General features: G+C 45.6%; 1 protein-coding gene across 2 annotated transcripts in view; it reads right to left on the reverse strand.

The window, feature by feature from the left end:
- etnppl (ethanolamine-phosphate phospho-lyase) overlaps positions 1-27,245 on the reverse strand; it is an 88,944-nt gene extending 61,699 nt beyond the window's left edge. For both annotated transcript variants that reach the window (XM_084313693.1, XM_084313692.1), the window contains exons 1-4: positions 27,116-27,245; positions 22,868-22,986; positions 12,389-12,548; positions 762-836 (exon numbers count right to left, since the gene is read on the reverse strand). In XM_084313693.1, the coding sequence (XP_084169819.1) occupies positions 762-836; positions 12,389-12,548; positions 22,868-22,986; positions 27,116-27,174 (413 nt within the window). In that variant the 5' untranslated portion in view covers positions 27,175-27,245. The remainder of the gene's footprint in view (positions 1-761; positions 837-12,388; positions 12,549-22,867; positions 22,987-27,115) is intronic.
- Between the last annotated feature and the right edge of the window lie 219 nt (positions 27,246-27,464).

Here is a 27,464-nt window from a genome sequence, read left to right on the forward strand (position 1 = left end):
ACCTCCCTCCAGATCCTACCCTCGCTGTGCAGGCGCCCCGACCGAACTGTAGGGGTCGCTGTCCACAACGCCCAGGACCCACCCATCAGCTTTCCCACCCCTAACACTGCCAATTGTGTTAGTATGAACGACCAGCCAAGCAACGCAGAGAGCTGGACTCGAACCCAGCGTCTCCAGCGTTGATGGCGAGCACCTTGCCCACTACACCACCTAGCCGCCCCTTATTGTGATAATTAATAAACAAACTTTTTTTTTTATCCACTTTTTCTCCTTATTTTTCTATTTTTCTCCCATCCCAATTTCGTATTGCCAATTCTTCCCTCCCCTGTCTTGAACGTTGCTAGACTATGCCTCCCACTGGTCGGCTGTAGTGAGGATAGAAGCCTTGCATCACGTGTCCCTTCCGGTACACGAGGAGGCAGCCTGTCGCATCTTTTCACCAGACAGCACGGACTCTCAGTGGCGAGGAGTAGCGCGTGGGAGGCTCACGCTGCCCCCGATACTTCCTGTCTCTGCTGTGCAGGCGTCCCCCAACCGACCTGTAGGAGTCGCTGTCCACAACGTCCAATCCCCACCCATCGACTTCCACCCGTTACCTCTGTCAATTGAGATAGTATGACGACTGGCCCAAGCCGCAGGCAATGCTGACACCGGGATTCGAGACCGGAGTCTCTTGCATTGGTGACGAGCGCAATCTCCGCTACGCCACCCAGCCGCCCATTAATAAACAAACTTGAAACTAAATGTGAAATATGACTTACTTGTCGAGCGTGATGATATCTTTGTGGCCCGTGTACTGCCAGGCCAGCCGGAGGGCGAGGTCATTGGCTTCCGAGCTGGAAGTTCAAAAGGTCAAGGGTCACTTTGAGTTACTCAGCAACACCGATCCAGACCAGGGTTGATGTTTCACCACCATTAACCCTTTCACTACCACACTATGATATGATAACACATTCTCATTTGTTTATCAAGGTGCAGTGATGTGGATTGATACAAAATCTAACAGAAACATGTTCCACTTTAAATACATTTAAAAGCAAGCTTACAAAATAACTACAGATCCTGTAGTCTGTAGTATCCATGTGTATTTGTGAGCAGTCTTTTTCCCCCCACCATTATAATTGTTGTATAATGCTGTATTGTATGTATCTGTGTGTATGAGAGAGGGATATGCGCATGTGTGTTTGTGCATAATGTGGGGGGGGGGGTTCTGTGTAGTTATCTTATATAGGTTTAAGAGGGGAGGTCGCTTATAAGCCCTTGGGCTTTTTGACCTTTCCTGCAGATTTTAACATTTTTTTTTTTTACTTAATTTATTCCAGAATGTATGTTTGTAAGTGCAAATAACAATAAACAAATAAACTACAGAAGGTTAACCTTTCACTACCACACTACAGACGGTTCACTGTCTGTAGTGTGGTAGTGAAAGGGTTAACCTTCTGTAGTGTGGTAGTGAAAGGGTTAAAACCAGACTGATCTCACTTAAAATATGTAAATGCAGTACTAATCCACCACACGGAAAAAGGTACATAATGTACGTTATGTTATAGCCATAAGTAATACATTGAAAACCTCACTGTAGTGGGAAAATAGGGACGTAAAACGAAGATGATGATATATTTAACAAACAAACTGAATATACCTGTATAATCCTTCTATATGGCTACTTATACACCTGCATATAACTCTGCATGTACATTAATGCTGTATATACAGTACCATATATATATATATATATATATATATATATATATATATATATATTTATTCTTGCCGTATATATATATATCTATCCACATCTGTCTGTACATACCTGCATATAATCATTTTTACCTAAAGATACCATATCTATATCTGTACATCCCTTACCTACTCTTACTAGTTACGCTGCTGGCCAGTATGACTTACCACCATAGTATCTTTACACCTGTATCAATGTACATAGTAATACTACAACTCTGTACGTACATCGGATTAGCACTATTACTCAGTAGTACTAATTCATATATTTTATACCTAGTTTAATCACCTGTACATTGTATATTACTGTCGCACTTTACTGTTACATTTGCACTCTGGTTGGATGCCAAACTTATTTTCGTTGTACTGTACTTGTGCTGTATGATGACAATACATTTTAATTTAATCTAATCTAATTTACGTATTGTATTGGAAATGTAACATGTGTATGTATTACAAATAAGTACATATATTACATACTCAAACATTTAAATTGTTTAAGTTTTCAGAAAACCTTTGGATCAAACCCTAACCTTAACCCTAACTTTATGTCTTAACCGACTTAAGCCAATGTTAAAACTAACCTTGACTCTAACTATAGTAACAGTCAGATAGTGGTGAGAGAGCACTCACACACACCACTGCAATGATTGTTGGTTCACCTCCTGGTTGCAGTGTTTGTTTTGGACTTTTGCCAATACATACGTGAATATATCACTCATGGCTATAACATGACGTACATTATGTACCTTGTTTCCTGGGGGGCGATTAGTACTTTGTTTACATTTTCTGATGAGACCGTGTTGCTGCTAAAGCACTAAGCATACTGCATGAATATATGTAAATATATATATTAGAGATGTTCGATATTATCGGCCTACCGAAGGGGCCTGGTGGTTTTCATTCAAATTGACTTAAATTAAGCAATGTCACAGAGAGGGAGTGCAGAATATGAGCACGGCTGTGATTGGGTTGTAGGTACGAGGCTGCAGGCTTGAGTGCAGAATATGAGCACGGCTGTGATTGCGTTGTAGGTACGAGGCTGCAGGCTTGAGTGCTGAATATGAGCACGGCTGTGATTGGGTTGTAGGTACGAGGCTGCAGGCTTGAGTGCTGAAGATAATCACAGCTGTGCTCATATTCAGTACAGCACCACCTCGAGTGTGATATTGCTTTTATACAACAGTTCTACAATCGCCATTCATTAGTTAAAGGTGCTATAGATAAAACATTTACGTAGAGCAGTGGTTCCCAAACTTTTTTGGCCGTGCACCCCCTGTCACCTCCCGACCTAGCTGACGCACCCCCCAATGGGTTTCTGTTAGAAAAAATGGTTGCTGGTCTCCGTGCACAGATTTAATTTTTAATTTTATCTCTTCCCACGGCGACTATGGATAGGGAATTTCCTTATTTAATTAAAATGTTCACGACAACATGGATGCATGTACTCTGCCAGCATGTTTAATATCCATAATACTAAAGGTTTGACTAAGATTTGTATGACATTTTATTGTAAAAAAAAATAATTATTATTTTTATTTCTTTTACCACCATTAGCCTTTTCATGTCACGCACCACCTAGAGGGCGCTCGCGCACCACAAGGGGTGCGCGCACCACAGTTTGGGAACCACTTACGTAGAATAATCTTTTTTTTTTTTTAGAATTTTATACATCAGCAGAGCTTTTAGAAAGGTGTGGAATAAAAGTATTGCGTTCCCCCCCAAAGAATTATTGATTAATGACCATTTTCCCCCCCAAAATCAATGTTGTTGTTTACATGTTGCAGGCACGTATCCCCTCTCTACTTCCCATTCCCCCCATGTGGAATGCAGACTATCCTGCTACTAGGTCTACAGGTTACATCATGTACTGTATGTGTCTGTATGTTTCCATTTATTGTGCAACCAGTGAAATTATGTCTAAGCCTGTTTGACAGTTGCTTTGGCTGCACGTGTGTGACTCAGGCGGGTTAACGACTTGATCAGATGCAATTATCCATAATTTAGAACACCTGGAGATGGTGCCACGCTGTTTCGGCTGCCTCTCTGTGGGCTCCGTCGAGATTGTGCTTATTTTGGTTAGTTCTTTTTTTGCAGTTTGGTGCAAATAGCAATAAACAAATAAACTACAGAAGGTTAACCTTTCACTACCACACTACAGACGGTTAACGGTCTGTAGTGTGGTAGTGAAAGGGTTAACCTTCTGTATTGTCGCAGTGAAAGGGTTAACCCTTTGGTAGGGTGGTAGTGAAAGGGATGAAGCACAATCTCAGGAGGGCTCATACATAACCAAGCATTTCACTATAATTCACCTTTTATATGTGACGAATAAAACAGACTTGAACTTGAAACTTGAACTTGAGTGTTACGTATAATAAAAAAAAAAGTCCCAATGCTGTTATACTATATATCAGCGCTCATGGAACACCTCTTGACAAATTAAACTACTTGGTAGGAACTAACTGTTGTATAAAGGCTAATATATCCCTTTATAGATGGCATGTGATATAGTAATAGTTCATATATCCATCCTTAGATACCGTGTAATGTATCTTCAAAGGCTAATATATCCCTTTCTATATGTTGTGTGGTATATTCTTGAGGGCTAATATATCACTTTCACGATACTATTTAAGAATCTCACTCAACACTGGTCTTGTGAAACATTCTCAGGTCACTGGAAAGTCCTGTGGCTACGCTCTGATGTATGGCACTGTATTTTGTTTTGAAATACGAGCGGCGTAAATTTAACAACAGAGGGTTTTCAGTTTTTGGACAGCAGCCAGCCGTTCACATTATTTTCACGTCAATTCTTCCATACTCGAAACAGAAAGGTCACATCCATCCCAATTTTTATTTTAAGAGCGTTTCTCTGTTGTAATTCAAAACGGAACTTTGTAAAGAAACTCAAAGTTGAGAGCGATGCACTGCTCTGTTGTTAAGTTGAGAGCGACGCACTGCTCTGTTGTTCTATAAGGTAATTTAGAACTGAACTTTGTAAAGAAACTCAAAGTGTTAAGAGGTGATGCACTGCTCTGTTGTTCTATTAAGTGTTATGAGCGATGCTCTGTTGTAAAATTGTACATTGTAAATGTTATTGTATATTTTGATTAAACTATTTTATCATTTTTTTACTCTGTGTCTATTCTATTTTATAATTTGTATTACTGAATGAAACCGTAAACAGAGAGGCCTATCACAGAGGATCTATGTTAGATCCTAATGTGAAAAACTGATTTACCTTACCTTAGTACCTCTATCTTCTTTATGCTCGCTTATGCCTGTATTGTCTACTGCTGTGAAGCACTTTGAACTACAATTTCTGTATGAAAAGTGCAAATAAAGTTTATTATTATTATCCCTGACTTGCGATATTTCTTGCCAAATAAGTGTGTGCAAGAGGCCACGCAATCATGGATTCAACGGATAGATTTTTAAAGTGCCCTACTGTAGATTAGATTAGATTCAAATGTATTATCATTATAGTACAGTACAACGAAAAGAAGTTTGACATCCAACCAAAGTGCAAAGGTAACAGTAAAGTGTGATAGTAATATACAGGCGATTAAACTGGGTATAAAATATGTAAATTGGTACTACTGAGTAATAGATGTATGTACAGAGTTGTAGTATTAATATGACAAACACTATGGTAGTAGTCATACTGGTCAGCAGTGTAACTAGTAAGAGTAGGTAAGGGATATATATATATAGTATCTACAGATATGTAAAAAGGATTATATGCAGGTATGTACATACAGATGTGGATAAATATATAATACAGTAAGAATAATTTATATATATGCGCTATATGCGGCATTATTGTACATGCTATCATACAGAGTTATATGCAGGTGTAAGTACTGTAGGTATATAGAAGGATTATATGCAGGTATAATTATTCAGACAGATATATATATATATATATATATATATGTGGTATATATAAACACACGTACGGCATATACAGCATTATTGTACATGCTATTATACAGAGTTATATGGGTTATATGCAGGTGTAAGTAGGTATATAGAAGGATTATATGCAGGTATATTCAGAAAGATATATGTGGTAAATATAAACATGTATATACGGTATATACAGCATTATTGTACATGATATTATACAGAGTTATATGGGTTATATGCAGGTGTATAAGTAGGTATATAGAAGGATTATATGCAGGTATATTCAGAAAGATATGGATATTATATAATATATCATATATCCATATTTTAAAGTGACCTAATGGAAGATTCAATTAAATCCACCGCCCTAAATACAAGAATAACGTTAGCTTTCTCTCTCCCCTGCTTTAGTTTCTACAGTACTGCAACCCGCCCTTGGAGACGCAAGCCTGCGGCACATGATATACATTATAGCAGCCAGTCATCTAGACCGAGTTTGGCTGCAGTCTATGTGTGTTCACATTCCAGAACACACAGCTGGCTGTTGACTCTGGGCCAGCTACACTGACAGCTCATCCCGCATTGGCTGCCCACGTCCCCACCCCCCTTCCACCGCCGCCGCCACCACCAACCCGATGATAACATCTTTACAGCGCAGTGTATGATTTATAGTTTATACAGTATGGGCCTATAATGTATATCATGAGGTTGGTATATGGAACGGTGTCAGTGGTATTGATTTGACCCAAGTTTATTCCCTGTTGCAGTGTTTGCTAATATCAATAGCTGACAGTAGATCAGATGCGGTCCGTAGTCCATGTACTATGGTATCAAGTTGAAACCGGCTGTAAGAACTGACTCCAGGGCCATATTTTATTTACTCTTTGACACCAAAGTCTAGACACCCAATCTATGTAGCAAGTGTTTCAGAATATAGGGTCCCATGCTCAAAGCAAGACTAACCTGCTTCCCGTCAACACTGGCTCAGACGATCCCGGCAACTGTGAAGCACGACGAGCAACCAGCGCGGTTAAATGAACCGAGTGTATAAAGATGATGGCATGCTGGCTACACATCATCATCACCTCTCTGTCCCGCAGCTTAACCCTTTCACTGCCGCACTACCAAGCGGTTAAGTTCAAGTTTCTTTATTAGTTGTCATGCAGAAGTACAGAATACTTTTATACAAAATGCTTCTTTCTGTTACGCTCCAGAGACTGTGCTAGATAAAAATAGATAAGTATAAAATAAAATAAGTATAGCAGTATAAAATAGAAGTCACGTACGTAGACACAAGTGTTCAGTATGTACATATGTACAATGTTCAATGCAGAGTAGAAGTAACTGAGTTACCATACAATATACTATATAATATACTAATATACAATACACTATATAGTGCATAGGAGAAATGGGATGAGGTCAGGCCATGTGAGCGGATCGGAGTGTGAGCGGCGCGGGGAGCGGAGCGGGCGGTTTTGACGTGAGCGAGGAGTGGGTTTTAAAATGGGTCGGTGCGACGTCCGGAGCGAGAGTTCTCCTCCGCTCCAATCCACTCCGGGACGCTCACACAGTGGTTTAACACTGTTGATGTAATATACATGTAGTACAATGCCAAAGCAACAGATGGCGATGTACAAACATGAAGGCCATTTTCAACCAATGAGAATTGAGAAGGGTGAACCTGTGATATCCTGTTCAGGCTTCACTCCTCCTCCTTCACTCACTCCTGTTAGAAAAGTATCGACGCCATTGTTGTTGTCGTTAGCTTACATGCTAACGTTAATGGCAGCGACCATAGCATTGTGGCTTGGCTAACTATCATCGCTTAATAGAGCTAGTGAATGGATAAACAACGTTATTTAACATTGCAGAATGGGTACAATTACAATGCTGCTCAATACAAACAATTGTTAAGGGGCCCAGGGGGTGTAGACTGTTGTAGTTTGAGCTAATTTACACCATGCTCAAAAAAAAAAAAAAAAAAAAAAAAAACAGAGCGATCTGGCGCGGGGAGCGGGGAGCGCTCGATTCAAGGTGAGCGGTGAGGGAGCGGAGAGCGACTTGGGGGCGGGGTCAACATGAGCGATTAGCGGAGCGGACCAAGCTTTAAAGAGCGAAGAGCGGATTTCTCGGCCGCGCCGATCCGCTCACGTGGCCTGGATGAGGTACAATTTAGGTACAATTTACAGTAAGGTGTAATGAGGTATGGATTGTAGTGCAAATTCTTTACCAATAAATATAAAGTGTGTTTAGGTGTTCTAAAGTGTGTAAAGTGGGTGCTGCAGTGAGTTGTTTGTTTAAAGTGAGTGTGTGCGTGTGGATGTGTGTGCTGTGAGTGCATTTGATGGTTGTTACATAGTGTTATTGTTCGTTGAGCATCATGATGGCCTGGGGATAGAAGCTTCTTCTGAGTCTTTCTGTGCTTGCCATGAGTTCTTAAGGATCTTCTGACTGACTTGGAACTTCCTTAGGCGCCTGAGGAAGTAGAGGCGTTGCCGTGCCTTCTTCACAACACTGTCAATGTGTGTGGTCCATGTCAAGTCCTCGGATATGTGGACTCCGAGGTACTTAAAACTGTTCACTCTCTCAACCGGTGCCCCGTCAATGCTGAGGGGGCTGTAGTCCCTGACCCCGACCTCCTAAAGTCCACAATCATCTCCTTTGTTTTGCTGACGTTCAGGGGGAGGCTGTTCTCTTGACACCATCCCGCTAGGACCTTGACCTCTTCCAGGTAGGCCCTCTCGTCGTTTGCAGAGATCAGGCCCACCACTACTGTGTCGTCAGCAAATTTGATGATTGTGTTGTTGTTCCGCTGTGCCACACAGTCATGTGTGTACAGGGAGTAGAGGAGGGGACTCAGAACACAGCCCTGGGGGGCCCCTATGTTGAGAGTGATGGATGAGGAGGTGCAGTTGCCTGCTCTCACCACCTGGGGTCTGCCCGTCAGGAAGTCCAAGACCCACTGGCAGAGGTCATAGTTCAAGCCCAGGTCCCTGAGCTTGGCTATGAGTTTGGAGGGGACTATGGTATTGAATGCTGAGCTGTAGTCGATGAACAGCATTCTCACATAGTTCCCCTGCCTCTTGTCCAGGTGTGATGCTGCTGTGTGCAGCACATGGGCTATGGCGTCCTCCGTGGACCTGTTGGGGCGGTATGCAAATTGCAGGGGGTCCAGGTGCGTTGTTTTTTCCGGCGTCAAACAGCCTGCAAACTACCTGGCGTTCTATCGCCATGCTCTAAGACAAACTCTAACCTTAACCAACTTCGAAAGAGTGCCTACGCTTAACCGTCGAAAGAACTTGCCGTCACGCTCTAAGACAAACTCTAACCTTAACCAACTTCGAAAGAGTGCCTAAGCTTAACCAGTGTAGAAACAGGCGTCGGCCAATCAGAGAGCGTCTTGCCAGAAATGCGGCTACGGAAAAAAATAACGCGGTCCAGGTTGATGGGGAGGGAGGAGCAGATGTAGCCCTTTACTAGCTTCTCAAAGCACTTCATGGCTATGGAGGTGAGAGCTACAGGGCGGTAGTCGTTGAAGCAAGCAGGCTTGGATTTTTTGGGTACAGGGATAATAGTGGACTTCTTCAGACAGGTGGGGATGACAGCCTGTTCCAAGGACAGATTAAATATGTCAGTGAATACTGGGGCCAGTTGGTCGGCACAGACTTTTAGGACGCGGCCAGGGATACCGTCCGGTCCTGCTGCCTTCCTGATATTCACTTTCTTAAAGGTCCTCCTCACCTCATGTTCTGTTACCCTGAACACTGAGTCTCCATCAGCAGCCCCCCCCCCCTCCATTGCAGTGGCTTGTAGGCTGGTGTTGTTATTCCCAGCCTCAAACCTCGCATAGAAGGTATTGAGATAATTTGCTAAGGAGATGTCACTGTTCAGCTTGAGGGAGGTGCCTTTGTAATCTGTCATCGTTCTGAGGCCCTGCCACATAGCTCTAGAGTCAGCCTGTTCATATTGGAGTTCAATTTTATCCCTGTATCGCCTTTTTGCTTCTATTACTACTCTCCTGACGTTGTATCTCGCCACCTTGTGGTCATTCATGTTGCCTGCCACAAGCCCGGCGTTGTATGCTGAGGTGCGCACTTTCAGAGCCTCACGGACGGATTTGTCTACCCAGGGCTTTTGGTTTGGGTAAACTCTAATTGTGGTAGTGGGGATTGTTTCTTCCACCAAAGTACAAACAAAGTCCAGCACTGTCTCCATGTAGTCATTAATGTTATCTGTGTTATCACGGAACACCCCCAGTCTGTACATTCAAGTGCAGCTTGGAGTGTGCCCTCTGATTCTACAGACCATTTCTGCACCTCTCGCAAGACTACCGGCGCGCGTTTGAGACTTTGTTTATATCCCGGAGAAAGAAAGATGGCGGCATGATCAGATTTGCCAAATCCGCTGGCAGAATGAGCCTTGTAACCACACTTAAATTGCGAGTAACAATGGTCTAAAATATTACCGCCTCTGGTGTTACAAGTCACATGCTGGTAGAAGTCTGGCAATACTCTTCTCAGGTTGGCGCTATTGAAATCACCCACAACCACAATAGCAGCGTCAATATTAGCTGCTTGGATTCTATTTACCTCATCATGGAGTTTGGTCAGCGCGTCACCTGTGTTTGCTTGTGGTGGAATATACACTCCGACCAAGATGATCGACGTTAACCCTTTCACTGCGACAATACACAGAAGGTTATTCCTTTCACTGCCACACAACAGCAGGTTAACCCTTTCACTGCCACACTACAGAAGGTTAACCCTTTACTATCACACTACCGACGGTAATGTGATAGTAAAGGGTTAACCTTCTGTGGTGTGGCAGTGAAAGGGTTAAAGGGAAACACCACCCCGATTCACAGGTCTTATTACTGTGTCCCGGGACCATGCCCTATTTCTTCCTATTGCTAGGTTGTTAGTGAGTTTTTCCTTACCTTCGCGTGGGGTATATCTGGGAGTGTTGCATTCATTTATTAAAAAATGTTTGGACTTCATGGTGTTCTTTGTTTTGTTCTTGATTTATTGGGATGTTTCTTCTTGACTTGTTTAAAGAAGACGAGCGGTCAGGTGGCATAGCGGAGATTGCGCTCGTCACCAACGCAGGAGATGCTGGGTTCGAGCCCAGCTCTCGGCGTTGCCACCAGCTTGGCTGGCCGTTCACACTAATACAATTGGCAGTATTAGGGGGTGGGGAAGCTGGCGGGTGGGAATCTGGTGTTGTGGACAGCGACGCCTACAGGTCAGGTCTCGGCGCTTGCTAAGCGGGGCAGGACTTGGTGGAGATAGCGTGCCCTCCCACTCGTTACACTTCACCAATGAGAGTCCTCGCTGCCAAGTGAAAAGATGTCACTGGCTGTCGGTGCACGTCTCGGAGGAAGCGTGTGATCGACTCGGGACGCCCTTGTACCGACTCGTAGGAGAACATGCATACAGCAGCCAGGTAGGGGATGGGGGGGAATTGGCACAACGACTAAATTGGGATGGGGAGAAAATCAGAGAGAAAAAGAAATTAAAAATAAAAGAGAAGACGTGTCCGGCCCATGGGGGACATTAACGCGTGTTGTCACCCGGGCCTTACAAATACATTTGATTTGATTATGATTTTATTTGACAGTCCCATCAATATTTGTGAACGTGCACCGTGCACGTAGGAGTCGGAGAGAGAAGCCTCACATGTGTGATGTCACCCATTGTCACCTGCGTGTTGAATCTGGGGCTGCTCCATAAACAATGAATGGGGCAGTGATATTGAGGAGCCATTACATTTCTATGGCTGAAACGTGAAACCTATCTGAAAATGTAACTTTTTTGAGAAAGCAAAAAAAAACGTGTTGTTTTCTTGCAGAATAGTATTTTTTTTAAGGATACCCAATACTATACACTGCTTTGGGCTTTTGGAAGGCTGCTTGGCTATTCCATTCATTTATTGCTAAGCTAGGCTAGCTTGGAGCCGGATAGCTTCCTACTGAAGGCACAGAGAGGAAACTGGCAGGGGTGTAAAAAGTACCCAGAAGTGAAAGTATGGGTACCGTCTCAAAATCATACTCAAGTAAGTATCTGGCTAAAAACACACTTGAGTAAAAGTAAAAAAGTTTCTACTTTGAAATGTACTTAAGTACTAAAAAGGAAAAGTTAAAACTTTTTTTCTGACTGTCTATTCTTCTGATAGCACGTGTTTAATCAAAGATCCCCGCTTTCCAGTCTTGCACAAGGACCAATCAGCATGGGTATGCACGGGTTAATTTTCGATTGATGGGGATTTGATTGGCTGTTTTTAAATAAAGAGCGGCCGCAGGATTAATAACGTTAACGTTTCGGCCAGAGAAACAAATATTATAATATATATTATAGATATATTAATTAAAATGGTTGGACCTGCAAGATTTGTACTTTGTAGGTCTGCATTTAAGGAGTAAAAAAAAGTATGTTTTTTTTTCTCTGAAATGTAATTGAGTAAAAGTACAAGTATACAAACCTAATAATACTCGAGTAAAGTACAAATCCCCCAAAACAGTACTTAAGTATTGTTAACGAAGTACAATTACTCAAGTACTTTACACCCCTGGAAACTGGTATCCATCTTCATCTCTAACTCCGGAGAAGATGGTAAAGCACATTGAAGTTCCTTTTAATCATGAATTAATGAATGAATGAATACTGGTTTCCACACACATTCACACCTGCAGCTGCTGTGCGGGACCCTTGCAATAACAAACAAAAATGTGGAGACCTACCCAGAGTTGACAAAGTAGCAGACAGACAGCTTGTCGGGCAGCGTGGCCTGCAGCCGCTGGGCGTAGTGCACCAGGTTGTCGTGAAGGAAACGTGAGTTGGTGTTCAGCAGTGTCATCTGCTCGGTGCCAGCCTTCACCACGTCAGGGTGGCTGTGGCCCACTGGGAGATCAAGGGATGGATGGAAGTTGGGTAAAGGTGCTGTAAGTGGTATTTTCTTTGTTAACATAGTAGTAGTAATAATAATAATAATAATAATAATACTAATAATAATAATAATAATAATAATAATAATAATAATAATAATAATAATAATAATAATAATAATAATAATAATAATAATAATAATAAACTTTATTTTTGTATAGCACCTTTCATACAGAAACTGCAGCTCAAAGTGCTTCACAACAGAAAAAAGACGGGCATAAAATGAGCACAGACATATTTACATTTACATTTAGTCATTTAGCTGAACGCTTTTATCCAAAGCGACTTACAAGTTCTGTACGACAAGTCATCAGGAAGAAGGGCACAACTCTATCAGCTGTGTAACAATGTTCATCAAAGTGTTGCGTGCTACAGTGTAGGTTAGTTCATTAGGACAAGTGCATGACAGTAAGGTTAGTTAGGGTTAGATTTTTTTTTTTTTTTATATTTTTTTTTTTCAGATAATGGTTGAAGAAGTGCGTCTTTAGTCGACGACGAAAGATTGGACGGGTTTTCGGCTATAAAACACAGTTTTTCACATTAGGATCTAACATCCCAACAGGCCAACTTGTTTATGGTTTGATTCAGTTTTAAATGGACAATAATAAAAAGGGTAAGATAAAATAGACAGAGTAAAATAATGCAATAGTGCAGTGCAATAAAATAGTAGAATAGAATAGACATAAAATGAGCACATAAAGTGCAGACATATAAAATCTGTTTTGTACAGTGCAATAAAATAGTTCTGGATTACTTAACAGTTTAAAGTTGTCAGTTTATAGTAGTCTACATGTTAGAATAATAGCTCTACATTCCGACAGCCATCACTGATATATAGTGTTTTGGTCAGTAACGTGGGTCTCCCTCCAGTCCCTCCACTCTACAGTAAACACAAAATACATTTTCTGGTATCCCGTTCTCACTTTATCCAATCAGGAGAGAGAACTCCACACTGCAATTTACATTTAGCTGACACTTTTATCCAAAGTCAATGGGAAGAAGAAAAACATTTGAGTCCTTGTACATAGTTAGCGATGTAGTGAAGGTTAGGAAGTAGGTTAGGAAGTTGTTTGAAAATTACAAAGAAAATTCAGACATGTGCTAATGGCCCCATTGACTTCCACTAGCATTGCTTAAAAATGATAACCTCAAACGCTGCCCTCGTTTCTTGATCCTCCAATCACAACTGTCGCTTTGGTGGGAAGCAACAGTTGTGATTTTAGATGGGTCAATTGCCACTCCCAATATATCTCAAAAAGCCAAAACACTGACACCAGTGCTTTTTTTTTTTTTGCACGTATTGAAACTACTTCCAGTTTGTGACAAATTTGTGACATAGGCTTTTTAAACGGTGCACTGTTCCTTTAAGTTCAGGGCACACAGACCTCTAATTGGAACATGTCTTTAAGTTTAGGGCACCAACAAGCACAGGATTGTAAATAGGCCTTGGAGATCACGGGGGAAACCATACCACTGATATGAAAAGACACTAAATGAGAAGCCTTGTGTTTAAATTAAAGTGCGTTGAGCGCTGCGTTCTGGAACCTCTCTCCTATCTGTCATTTTGTGCTTTTCGATGCACAGTAGTGGCCTTTAGAGTAACTGCAAAGTTGGTATACAGTATCCTACATGGGAGTATGTAGTATAACTAATCAGCTTGTATGGTCTTCTTCCATTGCCACTCGCATCACATTTAAATTATTTGGCTGACACCAAGAGACACAAATGGCATCTGTTCTAGTGGAAGCAAGCCTCTACACATCTAACCTACTCTGAGTGCCAGTCAGTTCACCAGAGCCCATGCTGTAAATAGCAACATGACGTTGGCACAGACATTAGACCAGGCCTATAGGATACAGTACTGCACTGTTTGGTGCTGAGGATATGAAATGAGTATTCATTATGTATATGTAATGTGAATATGGAATAATATGCTATGTGTTATGACAAAGCAAGTGTGTGTGTGCAGGCATATGTGTTTCACTATTTAGGGTAGATGCTAGATACCACAGCCTGGAAGAACATTTCAACATTTGATAAAGATTTTAGGCAGTGGGAGTGGTTATGGTCAGGGTCAGGGGTAGGCACAGGTTTATAATAAACTTTTCTGCATTTCGGTCTGCGGAGGGTGTAGACTACTACCCTGCTGCCGGCCTGGGGAGGGTGTAGACTACCCTGCTGCCGGCCTGGGGAGGGTGTAGACTACCCTGCTGTCAGTCTGGGGAGGGTGTAGACTACCCTGCTGTCAGTCTGGGGAGGGTGTAGACTACCCTGCTGTCAGTCTGGGGAGGGTGTAGACTACCCTGCTGCCGGCCTGGGGAGGGTGTAGACTACCCTGCTGCCGGCCTGGGGAGGGTGTAGACTACCACATGCCTCCTCCGATACATGTGGAGTCGCCAGTCGCTGCGTTTCACCTGACAGCGGGGAGTTTCAGTGGGAGAGCGTAACACGTGCAGAGGTTCATGCTATCTCCCCCAGATCCCCTCCCTGCTGAACAGGCGTACCGACCGACCAGTAGGAGTCGCTGTTGCGACTTACAAGTTCTGTACGACAAGTCAGCAGGAAGGGTACAACTCTTTCAGCTGAGTAACAACGGTGTTGAAACTTGGGTGCTGCAGTGTTGAGTGCAGGGACGCGAGAAGTCCGCGGGGAGTGGGGGTGCTGAGATATCGATCGTTTTTGATTATTATTATTTAATTTTTTTATATATAATTTTTATTTATTTTTTTTAAACTTTGGCCATTTCCCTGGCTCTTTTTAGCGTTTATCGCATTTATTCTGGTCAAGAATGACCGACAGAAACAGGCTGAAGGGGTACAGATGGGGGGGAAGACACTCTGGGAAAGGCACGGCTGCAGTCCGGGATTCGAACTCGCTAAACCCCAGATCCGTGACGAGCACGGTTGACCCCTGCGCCGAAATAGCGCTCGAGGTACGTGGTGAGCTACTGGAGCTACCCATATATAATTTTTTTATTTTTTTTTATATAAAATATATATATTATATAATTATACTTGTAGTTGTATTGTCTGCGAGACATCGCCACCACGCAACACGTCAAAATGCTCGCTATCTGCAAACAGCTCCACTGTCTGTCATGTCATAACCAACACTCTCGTTCACTTGACTAGAGGATACTATGATGAATTGAAAATGGAGGACCCTGATGTAAACAAGACGAAAGTCTTTCTCTGGTCTGCATCCCCTTAACAATTGTATGTATTGAGCTGTAGCCTACTGTACTGTACCCATTCTGCAATCTGTTAATAAACTTTTTGTGAGGTTTGGTCCGCTCCCCGCCACACGCTCCGTTCCTTTAAGGTACTTTGTTGATTAATTGCATTCCCCGCCACACGCTCCGTTCCTGTAAGGTGCCGTGTTGATTGGTGCTCTCCCCGCCACACGCTTCTGGAGCAAGTATCAATTTCATCCCGCAGCTGTCACAGCTTGTAATCAGCGCCCTGTGGCTTTATATACCCTGATCCCCCTACTATCGATGTTGGATCGTTCTGAATACTCCTGCATTTGCCTGCCTTCCCCGTCGCTGTTTGCTGTCTTTTGCTCTCCAGGACTTTCGTGGAGAATCCCTGTGGAGAACCTGGTTTCCCGTTCTGAGCTGCGCCTCGTTATCTGCCTGCTTTACGCGTTGCGCTCTGGTAAGTTTTTGGAAACAGTTCTTTTGGATCATCAGTTTTTTGTGTGTTTGTGAAACACCGAAGAGATCCCATTTTTGTTTGTACTGTTCTCACCTATTTTTGTGTTGGATTTACTCTTTGGATTACCGTATTGTTTTTTCTCTGGACTCTGCTAACTGTGTGTGGTACACCGAAGATCAAGTCACTTGGATATATACTGGATCAGTCACCTCTCTGTTTCTGTTGTGCGCTGGGCTAACTCAGATTTCTCTCTCTCTCCGTTTCCACCGGGAGTGAAAGCTGGGAGGATCTGCAGAGCCGCTTCAGACGTCACAAGCCAATTCCTCACCACCACCTACTGGGAGTATCTGCAGAGCCGCAACAATCTTCACATGCCAGATTCCCCGTTTGTTCGGTTGCTCAACTTCATTCCATCTTGTAACTCTGAAAATAAATACGCCCTTGCTTTGGCTAACTCTGAACAACTCTCTCTGTGCCGTTGCGTTTGAGGTCGGTTACAAACCCTAACATTACGATCCAACCCTGACGACCACAGCCGACACAGAGAGAGTCAGAACAGCGTTGGCAGTCCAGATAGAGTTAACCAACGACCACAGCCTACAGCTATATGCGGCTGCGGCTGCTGTACAGGAACTCCGAGAGCAGGTCCTGCCTATTCAGGGGTCCCTGGGCTCTCTGGCTAGCCAGCAGTCTAATATTCTCCTCCACTTACAAGCGCTGAGTGAAACCGTTAACACCTTGCTTGTAACCCCACTTACTTCAGGAGCCTCGGCCGGAGCATCACCCGCAGCCCTGGCAGGCCCCGCGCCTCCCGATCCCGCACCTCGGGAGCCCCGTCTCTCCGAACCACAGTTGTTCGACGGTAACTTCGAGGATTGTGCCACATTCATCATGCAATGTGAGTTGGTTTTTCGTCATCAACCCAGTCGATTCACTTCAAGGGGAGCCCAAGTGGCTTACATGACTAACTTGCTCTCAGGCCGGGCAGCCCAGTGGGTCACTGCCTCCTGGGCAATGGGGGCAGATTTCTGTTTTTCCTACCCAGACTTCGTGGCTGAGCTCCGCAGGGTTTTCCACCACCCAGGCCGTGGCCAGGACCCTGGAGCCCGGTTGGGTACCTTCCGGCAGGGCAGTGGCGGGGTCACCGACTACGTGCTGGAGTTCAGACTGGCGGCAACGGAGAGCGGTTGGAACGATCAAGCACTTCGTCTCACCTTCATGAGGGGGCTCAACGACGCAGTCAGGGACCAGCTCGCGACCCGTGAGGAACCTGAGTCCCTCGAGGACCTGTTCAGCCTCGCCATTCGCATCGACGGACGCCTCCAGGAGAGAAGACGTGAGAGAACCCGACAGGGACCTCCAGAGGTACTCCGGACCCCCCGTACTCGTGACGGTACTGCTGGTCGCCCTGCTCCCAACACGACTGGTGGCTCTTTTCCCTCCCGTTCGGTGCCCGAGGAGGAACCCATGCAGCTGGGACGTTCTCATCTTAGCCAAGCTGAACGGGAGGCGAGGTTCAGGTCCGGCCTTTGCCTCTACTGCGGTCGGGATGGACACCGTATCGCCAACTGCCCCACCCGACCAAAAGACCAGGCTCGCCGGGACCCCGGGAGATCCTGGTGAGCCGTTTTTCTCGTTCCCAGAGCCGTGCACCACCTAGCCGTCTGATGAGCGTCACCCTGGCCTGGGCGGACCAACGGGCCACGGTGGAGGCACTCATTGACTCGGGGGCTGACGAGAGTTTCCTAGACTTCGAGTTTGCTACCCGGGCCAACATTCCACTTGAGGACCTAGTGAGGCCATTGGAGGTATTCGCATTGGACCAACACCGCCTGGCTGACATCACTCAACGCACCTGCCCTGTCCTGCTCACCATTGCTGGTAACCACGTTGAGAGACTCCAGTTTTTTATCACCAGATCCCCTCTTGTCCCAGTAGTCCTGGGCCGGCCCTGGCTCGCGCTGCACGAGCCCCACATCGCCTGGTCCTCCGGTACCATCAAGGGTTGGAGCTCCTCCTGTCATGCCCAGTGTCTTCAGGCGGCGTCCTGTCCCTCGCCCCGGAGATCCGTTGGTGAGCCGCCTCCGGACCTCTCGACCATACCCCCCGAGTACCACGACCTCATGGAGGTTTTCAGTAAGTCCAGGGCTCAGGCCCTTCCGCCTCACCGGCCTTACGACTGTGCCATCGACCTCCGCTCAGGGGCTCCCCTTCCCGGCAGCCGCCTCTACAGTCTGACGGTCCCGGAGAAGGCAGCGATGGATCAATACATCTCTGAGTCCTTGGAAGCAGGACTCATTCGGCCTTCCTCCTCTCCTGTGGCGGCCGGTTTCTTCTTTGTTGGGAAGAAGGACGGAGACCTTCGACCCTGCATCGACTATTGCCAGCTCAACGAGATCACCATTAAGAACAAGTATCCTCTACCTCTCATGAACTCCACCTTCGAGCCTCTCACCCAGGCTACCGTCTTTACCAAGCTGGACCTCCGGAGTGCCTACCATCTAGTCCGTATCCGAGAGGGCGATGAATGGAAGACCGCCTTCAAGACTCCCAGGGGCCACTACGAGTACCTGGTGATGCCGTTCGGCCTCACCAACGCTCCGGCGGTATTCCAGGCGCTCATGAACGACGTCCTTCGTGACATGCTGGAGGAGTTTGTGGTAGTATACCTAGACGACATCCTCATCTTCTCCAAGACCCTCGAGGAACACATCCAGCATGTCCGCCGTGTGCTGGAGCGCCTCCTTCACAATCGGCTCTTCGTCAAGGCGGAGAAGTGCCGATTCCACTCCGACTCCGTCGATTACCTGGGCTTCATCGTGGAGAGAGGCTTGACCCGAGCTGATCCTCGCAAGATCCAGGCTGTGGAGGAGTGGCCGGAACCCACCTCTCGGAAGGAGTTACAGAGCTTCCTCGGGTTCGCCAACTTCTACCGAAGGTTCATCCGGAACTACAGTCAAGTGGCGGAACTGCTTACCAGACTGACCTCTCCCGCCCTGCCGTTCAACTGGTCCCCAGCGGCGTGTGCTGCGTTCCGCTCCCTCAAGAAGAGGTTCACTTCCGCCTTGATCTTGCTCCATCCAGACCCCAAGAGACAGTTCATCATTGAGGTGGATGCCTCGGATACTGGACTGGGAGCTATCTTATCCCAGCGGTCGGCAACAGACCAGAAGGTACATCTGTGCGCCTTCTCCTCGCGTCGGTTCCTCCCTGCCGAGAGGAACTATGACATCGGCAATCGGGAGCTGCTGGCGGTTGTGGCTGCCTTGGAGGAGTGGCGTCATTGGCTAGAGGGGGCCGAGGAGCCGTTTACCATTTGGACGGACCACAAGAACCTGACGTACATCCGTGCTTCCAAGCGCCTCAATGGCCGGCAGGCAAGATGGGCCAGCTTCCTCAGTCGGTTCGACTTCTCGCTGACGTTTTGCCCTGGTTCCCGCAACACGAAGGCTGACTCCCTGTCCCGGTTACACTCCAAGGGGGCTCCAACCACTGAGGACCCGACTCCCATCCTCCCAGAGGCCAGGGTGGTAGGAGTCGTCACCTTGGGCATCGAGGGGGTGGTAAGGCGTGCCCTACGCTTCCATCGCGCTCCAGGCAATGTACCGGTTCATCGTCTCTTCGTCCCCGACTCGGTCCGGTCCCGGGTCCTCCAGTGGGGCCATACCAGCCGGTTCGCCTGCCACCCGGGCGTTCATCGCACGTCCTCCTTCCTGGCTCGTCGATTCTGGTGGCCCACCATGAGGAACGACGTCAAGGAGTTCGTACTGGCCTGCGCAGTCTGCGCCCGCAGCAAGGCCTCCCACCAGGCACCCTCCGGGCTATTACAGCCGCTTCCCATTCCGAGCCGTCCTTGGTCACATGTGGCGCTGGACTTCGTCACGGGTCTTCCCTCCTCCCAGGGGAACACGTGCCTACTGACCGTGGTGGATCGGTTCAGCAAGGGGGTTCACCTCGTGGCCCTTCCCAAGCTTCCCTCGGCGGCCGAGACGGCGGACCTCCTGACACGCCACGCCTCCATGGTTTTCCCCAGGACGTCGTCTCGGACCGGGGGCCCCAGTTCACTTCCCAGGTATGGCGGGCTTTTTGCAAGGGATTGGGGGCAACGGTCAGTCTTTCCTCTGGTTATCATCCCCAGACTAACGGACAAACGGAGAGGATGAACCAGAGTGTGGAGTCTGCTCTTCGGTGTGTGGCTGCCGAGAGACCAGCTTCTTGGAGCCGTTTCCTTCCCTGGGTCGAGTACTCCATCAACTCCATGGTCAGTTCCGCCACCGGCCTCTCACCCTTTGAGGTATCCCTGGGCTACCAACCCCCTCTTTTCCCTGCACAGGAGACGGAGGTGGCAGTTCCCTCCGTACAGGACCACCTCGACCGGTGCTGTCGGGTCTGGGAGATCACCAGGACCGCGCTGCTCCGGTCATCAGAGCGCGCCTGTCGTGGGGCTGACCGGCGCCGGGTTCCTGCGCCGACGTACCACCCTGGGTAGAGGGTGTGGCTTTCCGCAAGGGACCTTCCACTTCGGTCCTCGGCCAAGAAGCTTAACCCCCGGTTCGTCGGACCTTTTGAGGTTCTGAAGGTACTCAGTCCGGCGGCGGTGAGTCTTAAGCTTCCTGCGTCCATGCACATTCACCCCGTTTTCCATGTGTCCCGGGTTAAGCCTGTCTCTCTCAGTCCCCTGATGCCTCCTGCTCCGGAACCGCCTCCTCCCGAGATGGTGGACGGACACCCCCAGTGGCAGGTCCGCCGGTTGATGGGCGTTCGACGGCGGGGTCGGGGGTTCCAGTACCTGGTGGACTGGGAGGGGTACGGTCCGGAAGAACGGAGCTGGGTCTCCCGCCAGCTCATTGTGGATCCCGGCCTGATCACCGACTTCCATCGTGCCCATCCGGGCGAGCCGGGTCGGCCTGGTCGCCGGGTGGCTCCCGTGGAGGGGGGGGTACTGTGAGGTTTGGTCCGCTCCCCGCCACACGCTCCGTTCCTTTAAGGTACTTTGTTGATTAATTGCATTCCCCGCCACACGCTCCGTTCCTGTAAGGTGCCGTGTTGATTGGTGCTCTCCCCGCCACACGCTTCTGGAGCAAGTATCAATTTCATCCCGCAGCTGTCACAGCTTGTAATCAGCGCCCTGTGGCTTTATATACCCTGATCCCCCTACTATCGATGTTGGATCGTTCTGAATACTCCTGCATTTGCCTGCCTTCCCCGTCGCTGTTTGCTGTCTTTTGCTCTCCAGGACTTTCGTGGAGAATCCCTGTGGAGAACCTGGTTTCCCGTTCTGAGCTGCGCCTCGTTATCTGCCCGCTTTACGCGTTGCGCTCTGGTGAGTTTTTGGAAACAGTTCTTTTGGATCATCAGTTTTTTGTGTGTTTGTGAAACACCGAAGAGATCCCGTTTTTGTTTGTACTGTTCTCACCTATTTTTGTGTTGGATTTACTCTTTGGATTACCGTATTGTTTTTTCTCTGGACTCTGCTAACTGTGTGTGGTACACCGAAGATCAAGTCACTTGGATATATACTGGATCAGTCACCTCTCTGTTTCTGTTGTGCGCTGGGCTAACTCAGATTTCTCTCTCTCTCCGTTTCCACCGGGAGTGAAAGCTGGGAGGATCTGCAGAGCCGCTTCAGACGTCACAAGCCAATTCCTCACCACCACCTACTGGGAGTATCTGCAGAGCCGCAACAATCTTCACATGCCAGATTCCCCGTTTGTTCGGTTGCTCAACTTCATTCCATCTTGTAACTCTGAAAATAAATACGCCCTTGCTTTGGCTAACTCTGAACAACTCTCTCTGTGCCGTTGCGTTTGAGGTCGGTTACAAACCCTAACACTTTTCAATCAAATTTTTCAATCAAAACCGCTGCCCAACCGCTGCCCAACCGTTCTGATGCACACATCACAGCCCAGCTTACCCCACCTGGCTGTTGCGCACTCCCTCTGCAATTCGTTCCCCACATACATGATCGCCGACATGATGCAAAAGGTCTTCGATCACCCTCCCGGGGGCTCGGATAGTTCTGCTGGCTTGTTCATATATTCCTTTACTGCGAATGCAGCGTCCCAAAAGTCCAAAACTATCCCAGCCGCTGTGTCTATTTTTTTTACCAACGGATTTCCAGTTCCGCGTTGACGCTTCCAGGCCGCGTCTATTCGAATCCCAACCGGTTCATGCGTCGGCTACACGCTGTTAATAATAACACTGCATTATCGAGACAGCGCCCCTATGACGATCTGAATGAATTCCAAGAGTAGGGTAAATCTGCAGTGCCGTTCCGCTCTGTGTGACATGAGTAGCCTCGGTTACAAATTTGGAATAAAATCCAAAACAACCTTGCAGTTGCAGTTACACTCCCATCCAGCAGGGGGTGCTGCAGCCCCTGCCGCACCCCCCCTTCTCGCGTCCCTGGTTGAGTGCATAGTAGTAGAGACATATTAGTATAGTAGGTAGTAATATAGGCAAGGACGATTATTTTGTGGAAAAGTGCGTGATAGTAGAAGACGGTACGAAGGTTAATTAAACTATGTCGACTTTGTGGCTTTCTCGCTCAGCCAAAAAGTGTGATCTAGCATCTACCCAAGTCAGTCTGCGTCACAGAGTGTTTAGATCAGAGTTTACCGTGAGCCACGTTGTTGATGCAGTCCAGGTAGCGCTCCCCGGTCTCATCGTACATGTACTGGCCTTTAGCTCGCACGATCTTGATGGGGTCATTGCTGAACAAGATCTTACAAGACGGTCTGCAACAGAGCCAACAGTGACAGTATCATGTAGCGACTACAGGAGGGTAACGGTCATTTAGTCATTTAGTTCTGTACAACAAGTCAGCGGGAAGGGTACAACTCTGGCAGCTAAGGGTAAGTAACATCGTTTGTCAAACAGTGTTGAACTTGAGTGCTACATGGTAATATAGGTGTGACGGCCCCCCACTCTGCTTGCTTATTGGTAGTCTGCTGTCTCTCTAGGGAGCATGGCAGAGTGGGGGCTCGTCAGCCCAATTAGACTCACCTGGGCAGTTAGAGCTGCCCGTCTATAAACGTGTCTCTGGTTAACCTTCTCTCCATCTCCTCTCACCAGGTTATCCACCACCAATAGGGAGGTGTAGTGGTTACGTCATTGTTGTTTCCGGCTTGAAATTGCAATGTATTTCCAATGGACACATTCCTAAATCGTCTCGTTTTAAAACAAATAAAGCATGAACATTGGCATGGTGTACCTTTCTGTGTGTATTCATCCACAATATATAGCTCAACATGAGACAATTCGCAATTAATCGTAAAATAATTATGTATATTTAATTTTATTTCAACCAAAAATGCTTAAACAATAATGTTAGTGATAGAAGGGAACTAATTTTGTGCAAAAATGGAAAGCTTGCCAATGTTCATGAGGCAGAATTATTACAATAGCCGATAATACATTTTCCCAATGATAAATCCCTATACAGGTGGACCGCGCGAGAAACTAAAGTGACGTCAGACTACACCTCCCTATTGAGTTATATTTTTCCTACTTACATCACACCTCACCACACTTCACTTTTCACTAATCCATACACTGCATTCATCACTGATTCTTATCCATACACATTGATTGTTTATTTCATTGATTGTTTGTTATATAGGTTTAAATAAATTATTTTGTTAAATTGCTTTCACATGTGGACTCTCTTTTTGTCAAAAAAGACCAGTTTGTGACAATAGGCAAGGCAGATTACATAGTAGCAAAGTGCATAATAGTAAAATATTATGAAGGCTAGTCGTATTTAAATTTTCTATTTTTATAAATGTCAGATATTGACCCACCTTAAAGGGGCATGCTAACATTATTGGAAATGTGCACAGAAATCTCCCCTCTGTGCGTTCAGTAGAAGGCTATCCGACTGCAAGCTAGCCTATACAGTAGCTTAGCACAAATGAATGGAAGCGGAGACGGACCACTAGCCTAGCTTAAAACTCTGGGAGAGGTGTTTTTTGGCCAACAGTTAGGCTAGCTGGTCTACTTTCATTGATCTGTGCTAAGCTAGGCTAGCTTGCAGCTGGATAGCTTTCTACTGAATGCACAGAGAGGAAATTGGCATCTATCTCTCTGGAGAAGACGGTGAGCGAATTTCCCATAATGTTGGTGTGTTCCTTAAGTGTCTTTACATCGCTTACAGCAAGGTGATGTACCAATAATAATTTATTATTTACAATTGATCTGTTTTATCGTATCATGGGATTTTTCACATTATGAATCATGTGATACACAATTTTGTTGTATACATTTGTAATGAAATGGTAAATATCAAGTTATATTTCTCACAAAATGATTTCGGAAATATCTGAGAATCTTCTGCCTAATTGAAATGACAGATCGACTGATTGATCCCACGTTCCATTAGATTATTGGACATGTGATCTTCCATACCTAAGATCATATTGTGACATCTTGTACATTGTTATTGAAAAAAGCCCTTGTTCTGAATAATAGTGATATTAATTATTTGTCCCATATCGCCCAGCCTACTACTGACTACTAGACCAGAAAAGTGAGATTTGACCTCATACAATCCTGGGCAAGTACACTAATGCCTCTTTTCCATTGCATGGTACCTACTCGACTCTACTCTACTCTACTCTACTCGCTTTAGGTACCTGGTACTTCGTTCCTTTTCCACTGCAGGTACTAAAATAAAGTACTCAATTTGTCTCCGTGTGGGGAGGCGGGGCTGCTGGTGTACAGCTGAGAGCTCCATAGCTCTGTGAGAGCTCCAGCATAGCTATGTCCGTGAGCTAGGCGCAAGCCAGAGTAAAACACAGTTTTCAATCAATCAATCAATAACAACATAAACGAGACTCTCGTTGTGTCTATTCTGCTAACGCTAACGTTACCTCTCATTGTGTCTATTCTACAAGCGTTAACGTTAGCTAGGCTGTCTATGCTACGTTAACGTTAGCGTTAGCATTAGGCTAACAACAAAGCTGTAACGTTACCAGTCTTGCGTCTATTTGCTAACGTTAGCATTAGGTAATAACCGGTTTAAAATGGATGGTGATTACCTCACGTTGTGTCTATTCTACTAGCATTAACGTTACTCATACAAACAATCAATAGCGAGTTATATTGATCACGCTATGTACGATAGCCATGCTAAAACGCTAGCACAACATTAGCACCTAACCTAACAACAAGCTTAAGCCTTAACAAGTCAGCGATCTTTTTGCGAGACTAAACTCTCCGCTCGGTGGCAAATTGTGTTGATGTCGGTTTTGTTTAATCAATAAATGAGGCAGAATACACAGTGACTGTATCCTTTGTTTATTGCACTTGTGCCTGCTGCAAACATAATGAAATCCTATGCGAGACATTAAAGATGGCGGCTTTCTGTTTTCGTTCAGACTCTCCAACGAGTGACGCGTCTCTCTTCTGACCAATCAGTGGTCTGCACTGATTGGTTTCACGTGACTTTTCCGCTTGGCACGCGCTTGGAACCTCGACAGAGCAGGGACTAAAAAAGTACCCAAAAAGTACCTGGTACCAGGTACTTTGGTAATGGAAAACCGAAAATGCTGAGTAGAGTAGAGTAGAGTCGAGTAGGTACCATGCAGTGGAAAAGGGGCATAAGCCATCTAATAGGGAACATCGCCCAATTTAAGAATCCCAAAACAGAGATTTTGATGGTACAATTATAGTCTGAGGAATTATCATGGTATTGTGATTATTATCAGGTAATTCATTTTTCCCCACATTATGGCAAAAAGACACTAAACATTTTATGATTGAAGGTTTTCTAAATGTTCACATTTCCTTTAGTCCTGCAAAGAAGTATAGCTTTAGGCTAAAGGTGCATTACAAAAAAATCTGCTGAGTTTAGTTTAAAAACAGGCTGAAAGGACCACACCTTATAGGTACAGGTAATGTAGGTTTCTAAAATGTGTAGTTAGGAAACCATAACGTTTTTTTTTTTTTACTACTAAAACGTTTTAAACTAATGTCATGATTATATAAAACTGTTAATTCTGCTCCATAGAAAATGTATTTGAAATCGTGACAAAAGTCTATCTGGATCGTCTGGCATATACAGACCCTCATCTACACCTTTGTTTACACTGTTTATTTTGTCTCGTGTACATTCAGATCTAATTGTATTGACTATATTTATGTATTTCTAGTTTAACTTTCTACTATTACCCTTGCCCATACCTCCTCTCCCCCATGACGCCCGGATTTCCCCAAGGGGATCAATAAAGGAATATCCTATCTTATCATATCTTATAATAACGGTACAGTTTCTGGAACTGAAAACAGACATTCTATGAGTCCACCTTACATCTAGATTACATCACAGGTTCAAGTCTTAATTGTTGTTCCTTGCGTTGCGAAAAGGTTGTCCAAGTTCACAAGTATTGGTTGGACAGCCCTGGACTATAGAGGAATGAATCATAATTTATAAATCCTTTGAGTAATTGGTATAGTCCTTATGTCATATTAGCAAATGGTACAGCATTTCAGAATACACTGTATAACAGCCACAAATAAAAACGTTTTGACTATTAGTTCACTGCAGTCAGATGTCAATCGCGACAATCATAATTATTGTCAAGGCTGGCTGACAAGGTTAAGTCTCACGCATACATTTTACGCATATGGATTACGGGTCTACGGGTTGTCTTCTGCATAACGCAATGGAATGTATTTAAATGTTTAATCGCCAGTGCTGTAAACAGACGTCATGATGACATCAAACTTGCATGATGACCCCTCACTCACTGAACACTTTGAATTCAACAAACCGCAAATAAATCAACCTGCAGCGACGCGCGCCGCACACCATATATCCACGTGTTTACGTCTATACTGGATTAAAAGACAATTCAAAGTTCATACCCGATATGCTTCTCCCTCAAGGAGATGGTCTTCTGTTTGTCGAATGTTTCACTCGCCATCCTGACGTTCACGTAGAAGAGTCTGTAGTGTAGAGTAAGTAAGACAGACAGTGCAGTCTCAACCGACCCGGTCCGCCAGTCCCTGCAGAAAATCGACCATTTGCGTGTGTGTGTGCGTGTGCGTGTGTGTGTGTGTGTGAGTGTGCGTGTGTGTGTGTGTGTGTGTGTGTGGAGAGAGAAATCGTGCACGCTGTAACGCACACATTTTGGACACGCACAAAACGATCCCTCTCTCCACGCGCACGCACCCACACACACACGCGTCACACACACACACACACGCGTCACAC

The sequence above is a fragment of the Notolepis coatsorum genome (assembly GCF_963971535.1).
Source record: "Notolepis coatsorum genome assembly, chromosome: 4".
In the NCBI taxonomy this organism is placed as follows: Eukaryota; Metazoa; Chordata; class Actinopteri; order Aulopiformes; family Paralepididae; genus Notolepis; species Notolepis coatsorum.